The 16751-nt window shown below is 41.6% G+C and overlaps 1 protein-coding gene across 1 annotated transcript; it reads left to right on the forward strand.

Moving 5' to 3' along the window:
* The first annotated feature begins 16005 nt into the window (after window positions 1-16005).
* On the forward strand, window positions 16006-16740 carry LOC124776210. The gene has a single exon (XM_047251060.1). The coding sequence runs from the start codon at window positions 16006-16008 to the stop codon at window positions 16738-16740; it is 735 nt and encodes a 244-aa protein (XP_047107016.1).
* Window positions 16741-16751: the final 11 nt, after the last annotated feature.

The raw sequence follows: 16751 nt of genomic DNA on the forward strand, positions 1-16751 counted from the left end.
AAGGATACAAACTATCTTCTATTAAAAACACCATGGTTTACTTATTAACGGTGATGAAACCAGTATCATTAAGAGTAAGATACAGCAAGACAAAAGCGAAAATGAAAGGATGAAGGAAGGAAAAGAGCTGCCAAAGGGAAGGTATTAAATAAATAATAAACATTTTGGAAGCAAGATTCAGGAGTTTTTGAATTGAAAAGTATCAAGAAAAAGAGAGGAACTGTGGAAATGCTAGTACGGATTTCAAAGTTTTAAGAGGATTGAGGCCTGTGAAGGACACTGAGATGGAATGAGCTAGAAGGATGTGGAATTGTACATGAACTGGAAGGGAGTGAAGTCCATTCAGTATTGGAATGTTCTATCTATGCTTGACATAAAATGATAATAATAATGTACATGGTGGCAGCCAGTCAAGGAATATTTTAGGAAATTGATTTTAAAAATTAATTCAAAGGCCCAGTCAAATCTTTACAAGTTTACTCCTAGAGCAACTTATGCTGTGCCTGCGTAACACAAGTTGCCTGTCTTTCAAAACCAAGGCAGTTCTGCCCAGTTACAGCTGCTGACAAGAGATGCCCTGACACCTCTGCTGAAACTGCTAGTGAATTCATGCCATTGGTTTTAGCAATAGCCTGCATTGGATATAAGCCGTGTGTGGATGCTAGAGTGTTCTGCGGTGCAGAACACAGTTGCCTCTCTCTCTTGTAATCCAGACCTTGAGCAAAACAGACGTCTTTCTAGAAGGCAGAGCCTCTGGCTCTGCTTTTCACGACCAGCCACCAACATAAGTTATGTTGCGGCCACATGCAGTAAGTGTTGCTTCACACAGTGGAGAATGGCAAAACAGAGGCAGCCAGCGATCGTGGCATTGCGAAGTAAGCGTGGCACAGATAGCCTTGCTGACAGTTGCAGTCTACCAACAAGCTGACGCACACAGACCGAGCACCGAGTGAAGCATGGAGAGTGCTGAGTAAGGAGAAGGGAGGCCAGCATGAAAAGTTACACTGCAATATACTGCGGGAGTAATAACAAAAAGCTACCACCGAGCGTAAAAAACGTCCTCCTGCCGGATATAAATAGTGGAGCGCAGGCAGCAACAGACAGAAGCCATTAGGAAGCAGTTTGGATCTGAGGACAGACGTGGTCCGTGTCCGAATGTTCAATCTTCGTAGGTGATGATTCCGGAAGTCTGTTCCACCTCGCAGGAGTCGTCCGTTCGCCGCCAGATGTCAACTTCAGATCTTGGGGTCGGCCCGAGTTCTGTCGGCACCATGGCTGACTAACTACAGTGAGAAGTTCCCGCAGGACCGGCCACAGCGTGGTCTCGGTCACAGGCGCCGTGGGGGACTGACGCCTGTACTCCACGGCAACCTGCCCCACGGCGCATGGTCCGTCCATGACAGGACCTCTCGGACATTGCGACTGACAGCTTCCCAGCTGCCGGTGCAGCAGGTGTCGGCAGCTGACCTCATGGCAAGGAGTTCATCTCAACCACAGGGCATCCTGACTTCAGCGGAGCACTGGCGGCCTGAGGCTCGGAGTGTGATGAGCGGCGCGCGTGGCATGCATTGTTGGAGAATCTACACAACAGCAGCTAGGCGGAGGAATTCGCAGGGCTGGGCAGCAACGACGAGGGAGAAATTGTAAAGAAAGTTCAATAAATACTTGTAAAACTCTACGCCGTCTCAGTCTTTGGCGCAGCCACTGTATCTGCTGCTAACAAGTAGCAAACGGTCATAACAAATGGTGCAGAAGCCATAACAAGTGGCCATCTGTCGTAACAAGTGGTGTCAAGTGCATCCACACCACGACTTTGACTAGCACTGTGCGGAGCAATGGAGAAACACCGAATAGGGTGAGTCCAGCAACTGCCTTCTCTCTGTGTAGCTAGACATGTCGAGGGTAACATTAAGGGATGTGAGAGTGTCACTTGAAAGGCCTAGCAGCCCTGTAGACTTATCGCAGTTTCGTGGGAATGATAGTCACGTTAACTTAGTACCATCTAAATGTGTAGTGTGTGGATTAACAGGTCACGTCGCTCCTTGCGATAAATTTGTACCAAGCACTTGTGATGTGTGTGGCTTTTGTGGTCATGTAATGGGGCAATGTAGTAAGTCTAGATGGCTTGCCATTAGATGTGCTAGGAATTAACTTGCTTCTGGGTAATACAATTTTATTTTTGCGAGGTGAGGTATACCACATGGAAAATGCCAGACACATGCAACCGGGACAAGTGATGCCGTAGTCGCATTGAAAGAGCAAGTTAAGAAACTGATTGAAGAAAATAAGTTGCAAAAGCAGCACATGCAGAGGATGGGGCAACAATTGTTGCAAAATACTCAGTCAGGCTTGGGGAGCGATAGTGTAGAATTACTGGTGTGGCAGATTGTTCAGCGGCTAATTTGATACCTTCCTTCTCAGGTAAAACATCAGAGGATGTGAATGTTTTCATTGGTGACATACATAGTACAGCTAGACCGTGTGGTTGGTCAGATGAAATGTGTTTGCAAATGGCGAGGTTACGGTTAGTAGGTGACACAAAGACTTATGTGGCATACCACGAAGGGTTAAAGGATGCTACTGTGTTCACATAGTTGGCTGAGGGATTATTACAAAGGTTTAGGAAACGAAACAGTGCCAGATTTTTTAGAGAAAAATTGGGGAGGATGTTGCAAAAAACGGGTGAAACGGTAGAAGAATTTTCAGACAGAACTAGGAGAATGAATGCACACATGTATGAGTTAACCCAAGAAGCGAGTGCAAATTAAGTTCTATTGAAAGAAGCATAGAATAGGGCTTTAGACACATTTTTGTGAGGGGTCTCGCTGGATTTTTCACGCCGGATACGGATGGAAAATCCTAGTGACATAGCAGCAGCATTGCGCATAGCGACACATTTGCAGGAAGTGGATAGCGCCACTAGAAGTCACAATGACAAGAAAATTTTTTCGTCTTCCAAAGAGTGTTACCATTGTGGGAAGCAAGGTCATTTTAAGGGACAATGTCGGGAACCGCAGTGTTTCAATTGGCAGAAAATGGGGCATAAGGCATGGCAGTATAAAGCTAAGAAACAGATTAATGATACAGCAGATAAAACTGTTAAATGAAAAAGGGGATGTTCCTGCCGTCAGGAAGGCATTCCCAGTAAAAAGAGGTACTCAGAGAGTACACGAAGAAGCGGATTGTAGTTTGATGATTTCGATAAAAGATAAGTGGCGAAGAGTTTTAGTGGATACTGGAGCGCATGTATCAGTTGTCAGTGTGGACCTCGCGGGCAAGAAAGGATTGGAAGCTCCAAGATACAGATTGCGCGCAGTAGGTGATAAAAAAATTAGATGCACTAGGGACAGCACAGCTCAAGTTTAAGATAGGGAACGTGTGGTTCCGGGAGCAAATGGAGGTGTGGTCAATTTTGGGACCGGGATTTTCAGTGATACTTGGGTTGGACTTTCTGATTAAACATCACGCCAAAATTGACCTTTCCCAACATACACTGGAACTCGAAGGGAACTTGTTCTCAATGGGTACAGCCGTGGCAAATGTTTCAGAGTTGCAAGGTGCACCGATAGCTAAGGTGATACAACTAAACTATGTACAAGTGCATTAAAGGTGATTTCATGTGACAAAGTACAAACAGGTACAGGGAAGTTGATCTGGGTACTGGTGGATGTCGATATGCCACAGTAGGGTTTATTTTTGGTAGAGCCGCTAGCGAGTAATGAGGTTTTAGATGAAAAGCATTGCTTTATTCATAGGAGTGTATCACGGGTAACGGACATAAATGGACAGCTTATGGTTCCGGTGAGTTTAGATAACTTCGGGTGGGATGATGTCGATCTGCCGAAGGGATTAGTAATAGCCACAGTAGAGTTAATGGATGAAGAGGACATTGATGGTTCAAGGCTAGACTATGACGTAAAGCAAACCATCAGCACGTCTGCACTTTGTGACAAGGTAAATCATTTGAGAGGAAATGATCGTTCGGCTATGGAAGTTTATTACTAAAGTATAAAGCATTGTTTGAAGCACAGGGTACGTTATCTGCTACACCGATAACACAGCATCGTATTCCGACAGGGAATCATGCTCCGGTGTATTGTAAGCCATACAGACTACTGAAACAATTACAACCAGTAGTAGAGCAATTAATAGAGCAACAATGGGAAGATGGGATAATCCTGCACAGTAATAGTCCTTGGTCTAGTAGTGTGGTCCTAGTTCTGAAGAAGACAGCAGACGGGTCGAAAAAATTTCGCTTTTGTTGCGATTACAGACATTTGAATGAACAGACAGTGGTGGACGTATATCCGATTTTGAATATCACAGAAATGTTAGTCAACCTAGGGCAGTGTAAATTTTTCTCCACTATGGATTTGCGAAGCGGTTATCACCAGATTGAAGTATGTCCGGAGGACAGGCCAAAAACAGCATTTACAACACATTGTGGTCACTTCGAGTATACAAGAATGCCATTTGGACTAAAAAACGCTCCAGCAACATTTCAGAGGCTGTTGGACGGAGTCCTTCACGGGTTCAAAGCGAAAAAATGCATGGTGTACCCGGATGACATTATAGTTTTTTCAAGAGGTATAGAGCAGCATGTGGAACAGTTAGAGGAGCTCTTTAAAAGATTAGAGGCAGCACGGCTAACATTAAGTTTGGACAAATGCCATTTTGCGCAAGCACAAGTAAATTATCTAAGTCAGGACGGGGTACGGACAGATCCTCATCTCACTTCTGCAGTACGAGATTTTCTGGTTCCGCAAACGGTTAAACAACTGCAATCTTATATTGGTCTTGCAAGCTATTATCGGAAATTCGTACAGGGGTTCACAGAAATAGTGAGGCCACTTACTAAGTTGCTACGAAAAGGTGTTACCTTCCAGTGGACGTCAGAGTGCGAGAAAGCATTTCAAGAGTTGAAACGGATACTGACATCAGATCCAGTTTTGAAGTTTCCAGACTTTTTGAAGGAGTTTATACTACAATGTGACGCATCTAATCACGCTCTTGGTGTTGTACTTGGGCAAGAAATTGATGGCAAAGAACATCTGATTGCGTTTGCGTCTCGTCAACTTAACAAGGCGGAACAAAATTACTCCACGATGGAGAAGGAATTGTTAGCAATAATATATGGGATTTCGTACTTTCGCTGTTATCTGTACGGTAGAAGGTTTAAGGTTGTGATGGATCATTCAGCTCTGAAATGGTTATTAGGTCTTGAAAGACCCAATGAGTAGGCTAGTGAGATGGGCGCTGAAACTTAGTGAGTTCGATTATGAGGTAATACACAAGCCAGGTGTGAAACATGCCAATGCTAACGCATTTAGCAGGAAAGTGGCAGTATTGCAAGTAACATGGGTGACTGAAGATGAGTGGAAAAGGGTTCAGAAAGCAACCGCAGTTCCTAGTACAGGACAGGTTACTTTGCAGGTCGACAGGCCCATGCGTCATCATACCAGCAGCGTTAAGATCTGAAGTTTTGCAACAGGTGCATGACCATTTTCTTTCAGGACATGTTGGGAGAAGAGCTACAGATAGGCGGATAGCGGAGAAGTTTTGGTGGAGGACACGACGTCAAGACATGGACGAGTACGTCAGGAATTGTGTTCCATGTGTACAGTGTGTGGACGTGAGCCATCAAAAGATTCAGCTTCAAAGATTTCCAGAGGCAGACAGACCTTTCCAACAAATTGGAATCGATGTCCACTTAATAGGAGTGCAGCAGGGAATAGGTATGTGTTAACAGTGATTGACCACTTTTCTAGATATTTAGTCATGGTCGCATTACCAGATCAGAAAGCAAGTACGGTGGCACAAGCTTTAGTTAATAATTGGTTACTCACGTATGGGATACCTCAGTCCTTAATTCGGATCAAGGTACTAATTTCACGTCTGATCTGATGAAGCAACTGTGTAAGTTACTGAAGGTAAAGAAACTACGGACTAGTCCATTCCATCCGCAAGCAAACGGGCGAACGAAGAGAGTGCATCGCACGATCACTAAGATGTTGAGTCACTATGTAAATAGTCAACACACCGACTGGGATGTGTACTTGCAATTCGTAACCAGTGCATATAATAGTAAGGTACATACATCAGACAGCATTGTCACCGTACAAAATGGTGTATGGGTGGAAGATGCCATCACCTTTTGACATGCTTTGTCCAAGGCTGGGAGCAGAGGGTGAGCATGTAAGGCAATTTGCAGAAACCATTAAGGAAGTATGGCAGAGAGTCAGACGAGGTAACACGAAAGCGTTGGAATGACGAGAACGGATGGGAGGTACAACGAGGAAGTTGCTACAGTACAGAGTAGGCCAATGGGTGCTACTAGCTAATCCGTATGTTCCAAAAGGGAAAACCAAGAAGTTCACAAACAAGTTCCAGGGACCGTACCAGGTAGTGGAAATGACATCATCTGTCAATGTAAAATTACAATTGCCTACCAAGACAATGGTGGTTCACGTTAGTAGAGTTAAGCCGTTCCAGGGGGTAGTAGATCCGTGTATATGTACTTCTCCTTCCGGCAGAAAGCGAAAAGAAGCATCAGAAGCATACAGTAAACTGGGTATCAAGTATAAGTTGCGTTTGAGGGATGTGTAGTTAGCAGTAATTATCATGTGTGTATTATTTTTGTGCACGGGCAGGTGTGTGTGATGTTGATGTCACCAGAAAAATTCAGACGGAGCCTGAAGCAGGCAGAGGGAGAGTTTCCAGAGGGGGTAGAGCATGTAGTACCGATAATTGAAGCGAGTATGTCACTTTTTTATCATACGTCTAGGATTAAGGTAACAACGGATCTAGTTAAGATGTATATATAGATTAGATTTCCAATAACTAGTGTGGGGAGACAATATCACTGTTACACAGTGCATCCTTATCCGGTCAGATGGGAGCGCATCGGTAAGGGTGTACAGTTCAGGGCACAGCAGGTTTTATTTATTCCTAAGGAGGGGGATACTCATGCTACTATGTCGAGTTTAGAGTTGAGTAGATGTCTAACGGAGTCAGTTTCCATTTGTCCATCACAGATTGTTTTCACAGGCCAGGGGTCATGTGAGATCCAGTTATTTAGGGTAGAAGCAGAAGCTTCGGAGTGTCGGAGAATAATAGTGAAGCCTATGCCACATTTTCAGCAAGTTGGGAGGCATTGGTTGTATTCTGTATTTGCTACGGACAGGATATCAGCCAAGTGTTATGACAGTGGGAAATGGAAAGCAACCACAGAGATGGAATTATGGGACAGTGGTTTGCTAATAAATGGGACAAATTGTGAAATAGTAGGGGATCATTTCAACTTACCAGCGACAGTCACGGGAGTCACCAAGGTTATAGATACTCATCTGACGTTGTACTGGCCAGATGCATCATTCAGTATCACTCCAGGAGAAAATTTGACGTATATTAACAACACCTTGGATGCTACACTATTGCGAATGATAGATAAACTAGTAGATTCGGAGAAAGGTCAAATTTCAGTGCAGCAATTATTAAGACATGTGGAGGAGTACAATACCAGGCGGAAACGTAGCATAGTGACCATTGGTATTTCAACCAGTACTATTACTGTGTTGATTGTATTTATCAGTGTGGTATATGTCTTATTAAAACGGAGGATTCAGCATGTTAATGCAACACTGTTCCATAAGATTCCTGTAGAATGGATTACCAGTAGCACATGAGTCAGGGCAAAATGGATGTATATAGGGAAGAAGTAGAATATAGAATAGACCTAGAGTTAATGTATAGGGTAAATTGAGGGATGAATTTACTTTTTAGGAGGAGGCAGTGTTGCGGCCATATGTAGTAAGCATTGCTTCACGCAGTGGAGAATGGCAAAACAGAGGCAGCCAGCTACCGTGGCATAGCGAAGTAAGTGCGGCACAGATAGCCTTGCTGACAGTTGCAGTCTACCAACAAGCTGACGCAAGGACGCACGCAGACCGAGCGCCAAGCAAAGCCCGGAGAGTGTTGAATAAGAAGAAGTGAGGCTAGCATGCTAAGTTACGCTGCAATTTACTGCGGGAGTAATAACAAAAAGCTACAACTGAGGGTAAAAAACGTCCTCCTGCCAGATATAAATAGTGGAGCACAGGCAGCAACAGACAGAAGCCATTAGGAAGCAGTTCGGATCTGAGGACAGACATGGTCCGTATCCGAATGTTAAATCTTCGTAGGTGAAAATTCCGGAAGTCTGTTCCACCTCGCAGGAGTCATGCGTTCGCTGCCAGATGTCAACTTCAGCTCTGGGGATCGGCCCGAGTTCGGTCGGCACCATGACTGACTAACTACAGTGAGAACTTCCAGCAGGATCGGCTGCAGTGCGGTCTCGGTCACAGGTGCCGCCGGGGACTGATGCCCGGACTCCACGGCAACCCGGCCCCACGGCGCGTGGTCCGTCCATGACGGGACCTCTCGGACATTGCGACTGACGGCTTCCCAGCTGCCGGTGCAGCAGGCGTCAGCAGCTGACCTCATGGCGAGGAGTTCATCTCAACCACAGGGCATCCTGACTTCAGTGGAGCACTGGTGGCCTGAGGCTCCGAGTGTGATCAGCAGCACGCGTGGCGCGCGTTGTTGGAGAATCTGCACAGCAGCAGCTAGGCAGAGGGATCCGCAGGGCTGGGCGAAATTGTAAAGAAAGTTCAATAAATAATTGTAAAACTCCACGCTGTCTCAGTCTTTGGTGCAGCCACTGTGTCTGCTGCTAACAAGTAGCAAACGGCCGTAATAAATGGTGCAGAAGCCATAACAAGTGGCCAATGGCCATAACAGTTAATATGAACCGCTTGCCCATTTCAATTTGTTGTTTGATCTCCTAGACTGGCCTAAACCTGGTAACTTCCAACCCTAGGCGTGCCCCTTGTATGCCATACACTGAAATATATTCTCTTTATTGTAGCTATTTCCTGTTCTGTCATTTAATGGCAGCTCTGGATGCCCACTCTCAAGTCCTGACCACTCGACCTCCTGCACACTGTTGTCACAAGGCATATGTAACAAACTCCCCCGCCCCCACCCCCACCCCCTTGCCTGCCTATATACAGTACAATAATTTCCTTTCTCCTCTTAAAATTAAGTTTCATTGGTGCAGTATGAAAATAAATAAACTACAAAGTTGAATTTGTTGTTGTAATCTAACATTTGCGTAACTGAAAATTAATTTAGTGGAGGGGGAAAAGGAAATAGTTTTAACTGAATTTTTACAGAAAATCAGAAGAATGTTTGCTTGTTAATGTTATCATCTTCTGTCAAGTATCGACAGAGTTGATGAATGTCGAAGAAATGACTTCACTCTCCTCCAACACGTTCGCAATTCCAAATCTGTTGTGGCATACAACATAAATAAAAGTGCCGCATAAAACTGTCAGCCGTGTATATTATAAAAAGATATATAATTAAATATATTTAAAAACAAAGATGATGTGACTTACCATACAAAAGCGCTGGCAGGTCGATAGAAACACAAACAGACACATACATACACACAAAATTCAAGCTTTCGCAACAAACTGTTGCCTCATCAGGAAAGAGGGAAGGAGAGGGAAAGATGAAAGGAAGTGGGTTTTTTGGGTTTTAAGGGAGAGGGTAAGGAGTCATTCCAATCCCGGGAGCGGAAAGACTTACCTTAGGGGGAAAAAAGGACGGGTATACACTCGCACATACACACATATCCATCCACACATATACAGAGACATAATTTTTTTATATATATATATATATATATATATATATATATATATATATATATATATATATATATATATCAATATAATGGAAGGAAACATTCCATGTGGGAAAAATTATATATAAAAACAAAGATGAGGTGACTTACCGAACAAAAGCGCTGGCAGGTCGATAGACACACAAACAAACACAAACATACACACAAGATTCAAGCTTTCGCAACAAACTGTTGCCTCATCAGGAAAGAGGGAAGGAGAGGGGAAGACGAAAGGAAGTGGGTTTTAAGGGAGAGGGTAAGGAGTCATTCCAATCCCGGGAGCGGAAAGACTTACCTTAGGGGGAAAAAAGGACAGGTATACACTCGCACACACACACATATCCATCCACACATACAGACACAAGCAGACATATTTAAAGACCAAATATGTCTGCTTGTGTCTGTATGTGTGGATGGATATGTGTGTGTGTGCGAGTGTATACCTGTCCTTTTTTCCCCCTAAGGTAAGTCTTTCTGCTCCCGGGATTGGAATGACTCCTTACCCTCTCCCTTAAAACCCACTTCCTTTCGTCTTCCCCTCTCCTTCCCTCTTTCCTGATGAGGCAACAGTTTGTTGCGAAAGCTTGAATCTTGTGTGTATGTTTGTGTTTGTTTGTGTGTCTATCGACCTGCCAGCGCTTTTGTTCGGTAAGTCACCTCATCTTTGTTTTTATATATATATATATATATATATAGAGGGGGAAACATTCCATGTAGGAAAAATATATCTAACAACAAAGATGATGTGACTTACCAAATGAAAGTGCTGGCAGGTCGACAGACACACAAACAAACACAAACATACACACAAAATTCAAGCTTTCGCAACAAACTGTTGCCTCATCAGGAAAGAGGGAAGGAGAGGGAAAGACGAAAGGAAGTGGGTTTTAAGGGAGAGGGTAAGGAGTCATTCCAATCCCGGGAGCGGAAAGACTTACCTTAGGGGAAAAAAGGATGGGTATACACACACACACACACACACACACACACACACACACACACACACACACATATCCATCCACACATATGTCTCCTTGTGTCTGTATGTGTGGATGGATATGTGCGTGTGTGCGAGTGTATACCTGTCCTTTTTTCCCCCTAAGGTAAGTCTTTCCGCTCCCGGGATTGGAATGACTCCTTACCCTCTCCCTTAAAACCCACTTCCTTTCATCTTCCCCTCTCCTTCCCTCTTTCCTGATGAGGCAACAGTTTGTTGCGAAAGCTTGAATTTTGTGTGTATGTTTGTGTTTGTTTGTGTGTCTATCGACCTGCCAGCGCTTTCGTTCGGTAAGTCACCTCATCTTTGTTTTTATACATATTAATAAATATCTACATGATAGTTTTTCCAAGTAACTAGGCGATGTAGAACCATCACAGTAATCAACCATAAGTGCATATTTTTCTATGTGCACATTCTTTCCCCCTACGACACTTGACGGTTCTCACATCCTTTTAATGTGTACTTTCATTGTTTGCATCTTCATGTTACGATGTGTGTATGTGGAAGTGTGTTTGTGTAGCCTGTTTCTTTGGCCTACTTATAAGAAATAAGTTGAAAGTTATTGGAAACCACAGAAAATAAGAAGGACTTCAGTGATAGATGTATATGCATATGGAAAGAGGAAAAGATAGACTGGTACTCAGATGAGAAGTAAGAAAAGAAAAAGTAGAAATGGTTGCTAAGATCGAAGAAGAGAAAGAAGAAAGCCCCAAAGACAGGAAACCCTTCCCACCCCTCTTCACCAGGATCCCTACTTTGCCGGTACTTGAGTGAGAAGCCGGAGGAGGTATGATGTTAAACGTCTCCTACGGAACGGACATTCTCACTTTCACCTTTGAAGTCCTTGAAGAAAAATCTTAGCAACCCAGAAAAATCTTAGCAACCACTATGGAACGGCAAATGGTGAAGAAACGGTCACACTTGTGTGCGAGGTTTGTCTGATAAGGTGTGATGTGTGTTTAGTGTTAGTCATGCTTGTACTTACACTACCCACCCCTTCCAAAACTAATATAAATCCTTCCATCCACTTCATCTCTCTTAAAAAGTATAAAATATTCTATAACTGTAGAAAATTATACACGATAACATAGTCATTTAGTCATTCAGTTTATACTATACTTTTATACACACACAAAATTCTCTATTCAATTTGTGCCATCTCGACATCACTCGGTTTAAATAGTACCATAATATTATACTTCCCACTAATATAATATTCTATTCATTTCACTTCATGTCTAGTGATGATTCTCTTAAATTGGCCTCAATCTTGTAGTCATATGTGGTTTCCGAATTACTAACTTTATAGGATAATTCAAGAATAGATTACAGAATAGTTTAAGATTTGAAGGGAATTCAGTGCAGGAAAAATAGTACAGAAGAAACACAAAAAACAACTAGGGATCCGACGGTTGTAACTCTGCCCATTAACACAGAACGTTAATGTCCCTGGGAGACAGATGTGACTCTGCCCGGATCCCATGGATCTGACATTAACCTCACTCGATTACTTACAGACCAACACTTCTCATTAAATTTTGTGTGAAAGCCTCCCCACAACAAAACAATTACCACTTTACTAGGTAACACAACATTAGGTAAAGTTATTCTATTTTCTACTTAGTCATGGACAAGTTTTAATTCTTTTCACAACTCGTCCTGAACCTTGCTAACACCGTTAAGTTCGGAAAAAGCAACCGTCGAAATGTTTCCGGAAATTATACTCTTGGTAACTTCTCGATCTTTAATTAGTTCAAATGTTTCCACCAAACTACTTACATTTACAAGGTCAAAGTTGGCTATTTCTCCTTTAAAATTTCGTCCTACATTATCTACTCGCGAACTTACAACTCATGTAGTAACACCTGGGATTTTTGATTGAATAATCGACAATACTTCCTTAGGTCGATCTGTGCTCTCTTTCAAAGTATTCATTTCCTATCTTATAAAATTAAATTTAACATTACATACATTTTAACAAAATTTTAATTTTTCACTAAATTCAGATTCTACATTATTATATTTATCTTCAATGCCAAATTCTAATTTTTTAGTAAAATCTTGAAGTTGCTCATCCTGTCTCTGGTTAAATTCAGTAAATAGTTGATTAACGTGAGTATTCAAAGAACTACTGAGTTCACTCTTTAAATCTAACCTCAGATTCTCGACTTTATTATTAAGACTGTCAAATTCAGTCTTTAATAAAACTATATTTGCTGCTTGACTGTTCAACGTTTCACTCTGAGCATTTAAACTAGAATGTACTAAACCTATTTCTCTCCTTAGAGCTACATTCTGAGCATTTGACTCTGTTCTTTGATCATCTAACTTAGCATTTAGTTCTTGTCCCTGTGCATCTAATTTTTCAAAGTCCAAATTTGTGCATTTGCAGCTGCACTTTGTGCTTCTAGCTTTTCACTTAAAGTGATGCTTATTAACTTTACTAACTCCGTCCAGTCTGGCACTCCCCTCTCGACTTCCCCAGCCATGGCTGGCTCTGAAGTGGTTCCACATTGATGTTCCTGATCCATAGTCTTACCTTTAGGCCTAGTGATCATTAAAAAAATTCCCTTCTGAGTATAATAACTATACTAACAGTTTATCATTCAACAGTTCCTTCGACTTTACCAAACAATTATTGTTTTTCACTCACCCAGCATAGAGTTCTAGCTGTGTTGGTGAGCGAATGTGTAATCAGTGCCGGTGTACAGCACTGGCGCTGGCAGCGTCAAATGTTGGTTTCAAGCGTCGTTGTCGGCGAGCGGACGCGGAGTCAGCACTGGTGAGCAGCAGCTGGTGCAGTTGGCGTCGGAGGCTGGTTACTATGTTGGCGCGATTTGTGTGTGTAAAAACTGCTTATTCTCCACTCCCAATCTTCTTAGTTGAAAAGTTGAGGTCTTCTCTCTGGTTTTTTGCTGCTATTACTTTCTCACGTCTTTTACTGTGTCGCACTGCAACTTTCTTCCATTGGTTTATTGGACTCAATACAATTCCTGGGAACAGTTCTCGTATCTTGTTAGGCCTGGTTGCTATGGCAACAACTCATATCATCTTCTTCCTGCTTCTGTCTTAAAATTCCAGTTTTCTTCAGGTTCTGTCACTTGGGTCGCCACGTTCTAACGCGACAGAAATAATATCTTCTTATTTCTGTAATCTATTGATCACATATATGAACTTTAGTGCCAACGTACTCATTGATTAACGATGTACTAGAACTGCTATGCAGAACAAAATTCTCTTCTTAGACCCATAAATAACTTCAGTGTCTCACTCATATCTCGAGCTTTAGAAATAATTAAGTACATTGAGACAGTTTAAAAACCACATGAAAATGTGAACATGTGTCTTGACTTCTCCGAGTCCAAGACATGAAGTAAGTTAAAAGTCTCTAGTCTCAAATGAGTCCAATACATGAATGAACATAGAAATCTATATTAAGTTGCTCATTAGTCTTTTTACAATCAACAGAGACACTAAAGAGCACAGAATACTACATAAAGTTTCCTTGTTCTTCTTCTAGAATTTACTCTGAAATTCTTGAAGCACTACAAACATGCTATATGCTACCGTTGCATTTGCATGCACTCGTTTTCGTGGTTTTGATGTCACATTGAGTGTCACACTTTCACCCGAGTGCCATGTATCGAAGAATTGCTGTGGTGTTTGTATTCATTCTGGGTGCAGTGAGTGTGTGCTTATTGTTCAATATCCGACGCTGTGGCATAAGATCCCCATTTTTATGGCCCGGGCATCATTATTACCTGTCGTACTCACATTTTCAGTGGAGAGTACCCTGACCAACAGTATCTGTCGATGAGGTGAGTACCTGCCAAGCGTTGTGAGCCACGATATTCATAAGTTATTTCGTTGCACATGCATGTTCATGTCACCACAGTTGACCGTGCACTTGTTGAAAGACACATATAGCCGTCCAAAACACTGTATAAATTGCTTGTCTTTGAAGTTCATTTCTTCATGTAGAGTTTCGTTTCCAATGAAAATTCATACAAGTATTGAGTTACATCATTATACATAACATGATAACTTATACCTATGGCTGACATTCCATCCATTGGTTATATTATGAACATAAATTTCTTAATTTTCAAAATGTCATAAAAATTTTCATTAACTGGGTTCTGTTACTACAGTTTGTTTGTTAGCTTCAACTTATCTTCACTCACATCACATATACAAATTAATTATATATCACATTTTTATGACATAATACAAACATATGATACATTTTTGCTTAATTTTATTGATAGGCTTTTATCACTTATAAGAGCTCAACTCTTTCTTAGTTAGAGGAGGGAGAAAAACATTGGAAATAGGAGTAAAACATTGTGCATTGCTGGTCTAACTACGCTTAGCGCCGCCTCGTTTATTTGGAAGGGAAGAAAGGAAATACTCATCTACTGGGTCAAGGATTTATGTGGAAATGTTACTCATACAATCATGGACTAGTTGCCAACAGTAATATTTTGAAAAAAAAAGTATTAAGTTACTTATCCTCCTCAGTCCGGGGGTCCACATGCGTGGACTTCGCGGTTTTATTTCGTAAAGCTTATGAACAGTTTCTATCGACTAAATACCTCTAGTACACGTTTGTGGAAGCTTCATAGTTTCAATTCATGCCACCAGATTGCACCACAATCTGCTTGCAGTGCCCTGTGTGATGTTTTGAAGATACGGGTCGCAGAAATGGCTACACACGGCACACACTCTGAAGGTAATTCAAAATAATACCTTATTCTATACGCTAACTTTACTTTATTTTTTGCTTTACATATGTAAAAATAGTCACAAATGTGATTGATGTATATTTTTTTCCAAATTATCTCTTATTGTGAATACAGTGGACATCGAAAGTCGAATTATACGTATGTGTACTTCAGGTCTCAACCTCAAAGTTTTCCTGCTTACCTTATTCATTGTGAAGTTTTAGTTGTTATGGTATTATGTGAAGAAATCCTCATAATTATCCAATTGTTATGGCAAAATGTTATATAATGTTTACGATCTCGATTATTTAAACATCAAAAATTAATTTATGGCATTATTTTCAGTAATCAACGATGAAGACGTACTTTGGATGTTGGAGGAGAGTAACTTCAGTTCACTTTCAGACGATGAGAGTCAACAATTGTCGGATGAGGAGGCTGTCCCTGATTCTACAGTCACTACTGAATAAGCAGACATCGAAATAGAAGACCCTACGCATGGTTTGTCGCAGGACAGTGGACATAAATGTACATTAAAATGGAAGTGCTCAAAAATGGAAAACAAGGAACCGGGTGAAGATGATTTCGAAGATATGACAGATGGTGTGTTAAGGGATCCTGCTGAATACTTCTTCGAATATTATGATAAGAATTTTTGGAATGTTGTTGCAGAACTGACAAATCTATATCATGTGCAAAGTAATAGTAAGAATTTGAAAGCAAATATGAACGAAATTCTTTCCTTTGTTGGGATCGAAATTCTAATGGGTACGCTCAAGCTACCACAAGCCAAGATGTACTGGAATAGGCTACTTGATCTGCCTCTCATCAGTGATACTCTGACTCGGGACAGATACTTCAAGTTACGCAATCATTTACATTTTGTGAATAATTTACGTGACCAAGATAGGAGTGACAAACTTTGGAAAGTGAGGCCTGTGATTAATGTTTTCAGGAATAAGTGTCTCGCTTTGCCACGATCTAAGCACCTATCAATTGATGAGCAGATGATTCCATTCTCTGGCAGATGTGCAATGAAAACTTATGTGCCATCAAAACCCAATCCTCTTGGGTTAAAAAACTTTATTTTGGCATCTTCAGATGGTTTAATTCTTGACTTCATAATATATACTGGCAAAGGAACAGTGCCCGACACTGAATTAAAAGAAATAGGTTTAGGTGCAAGTGTAATTAAGCTGTTGACTGTGACAGTTCCAAACAATGGGCAGCATGTGATATATAGTGACAGATTTTTAACAGGCATATTAAGTCAATTGAGTTTTTCTTAAGCAACAACATA

Source organism: Schistocerca piceifrons, chromosome 1 (genome assembly GCF_021461385.2).
Source record: "Schistocerca piceifrons isolate TAMUIC-IGC-003096 chromosome 1, iqSchPice1.1, whole genome shotgun sequence".
Lineage (NCBI taxonomy): Eukaryota > Metazoa > Arthropoda > Insecta > Orthoptera > Acrididae > Schistocerca > Schistocerca piceifrons.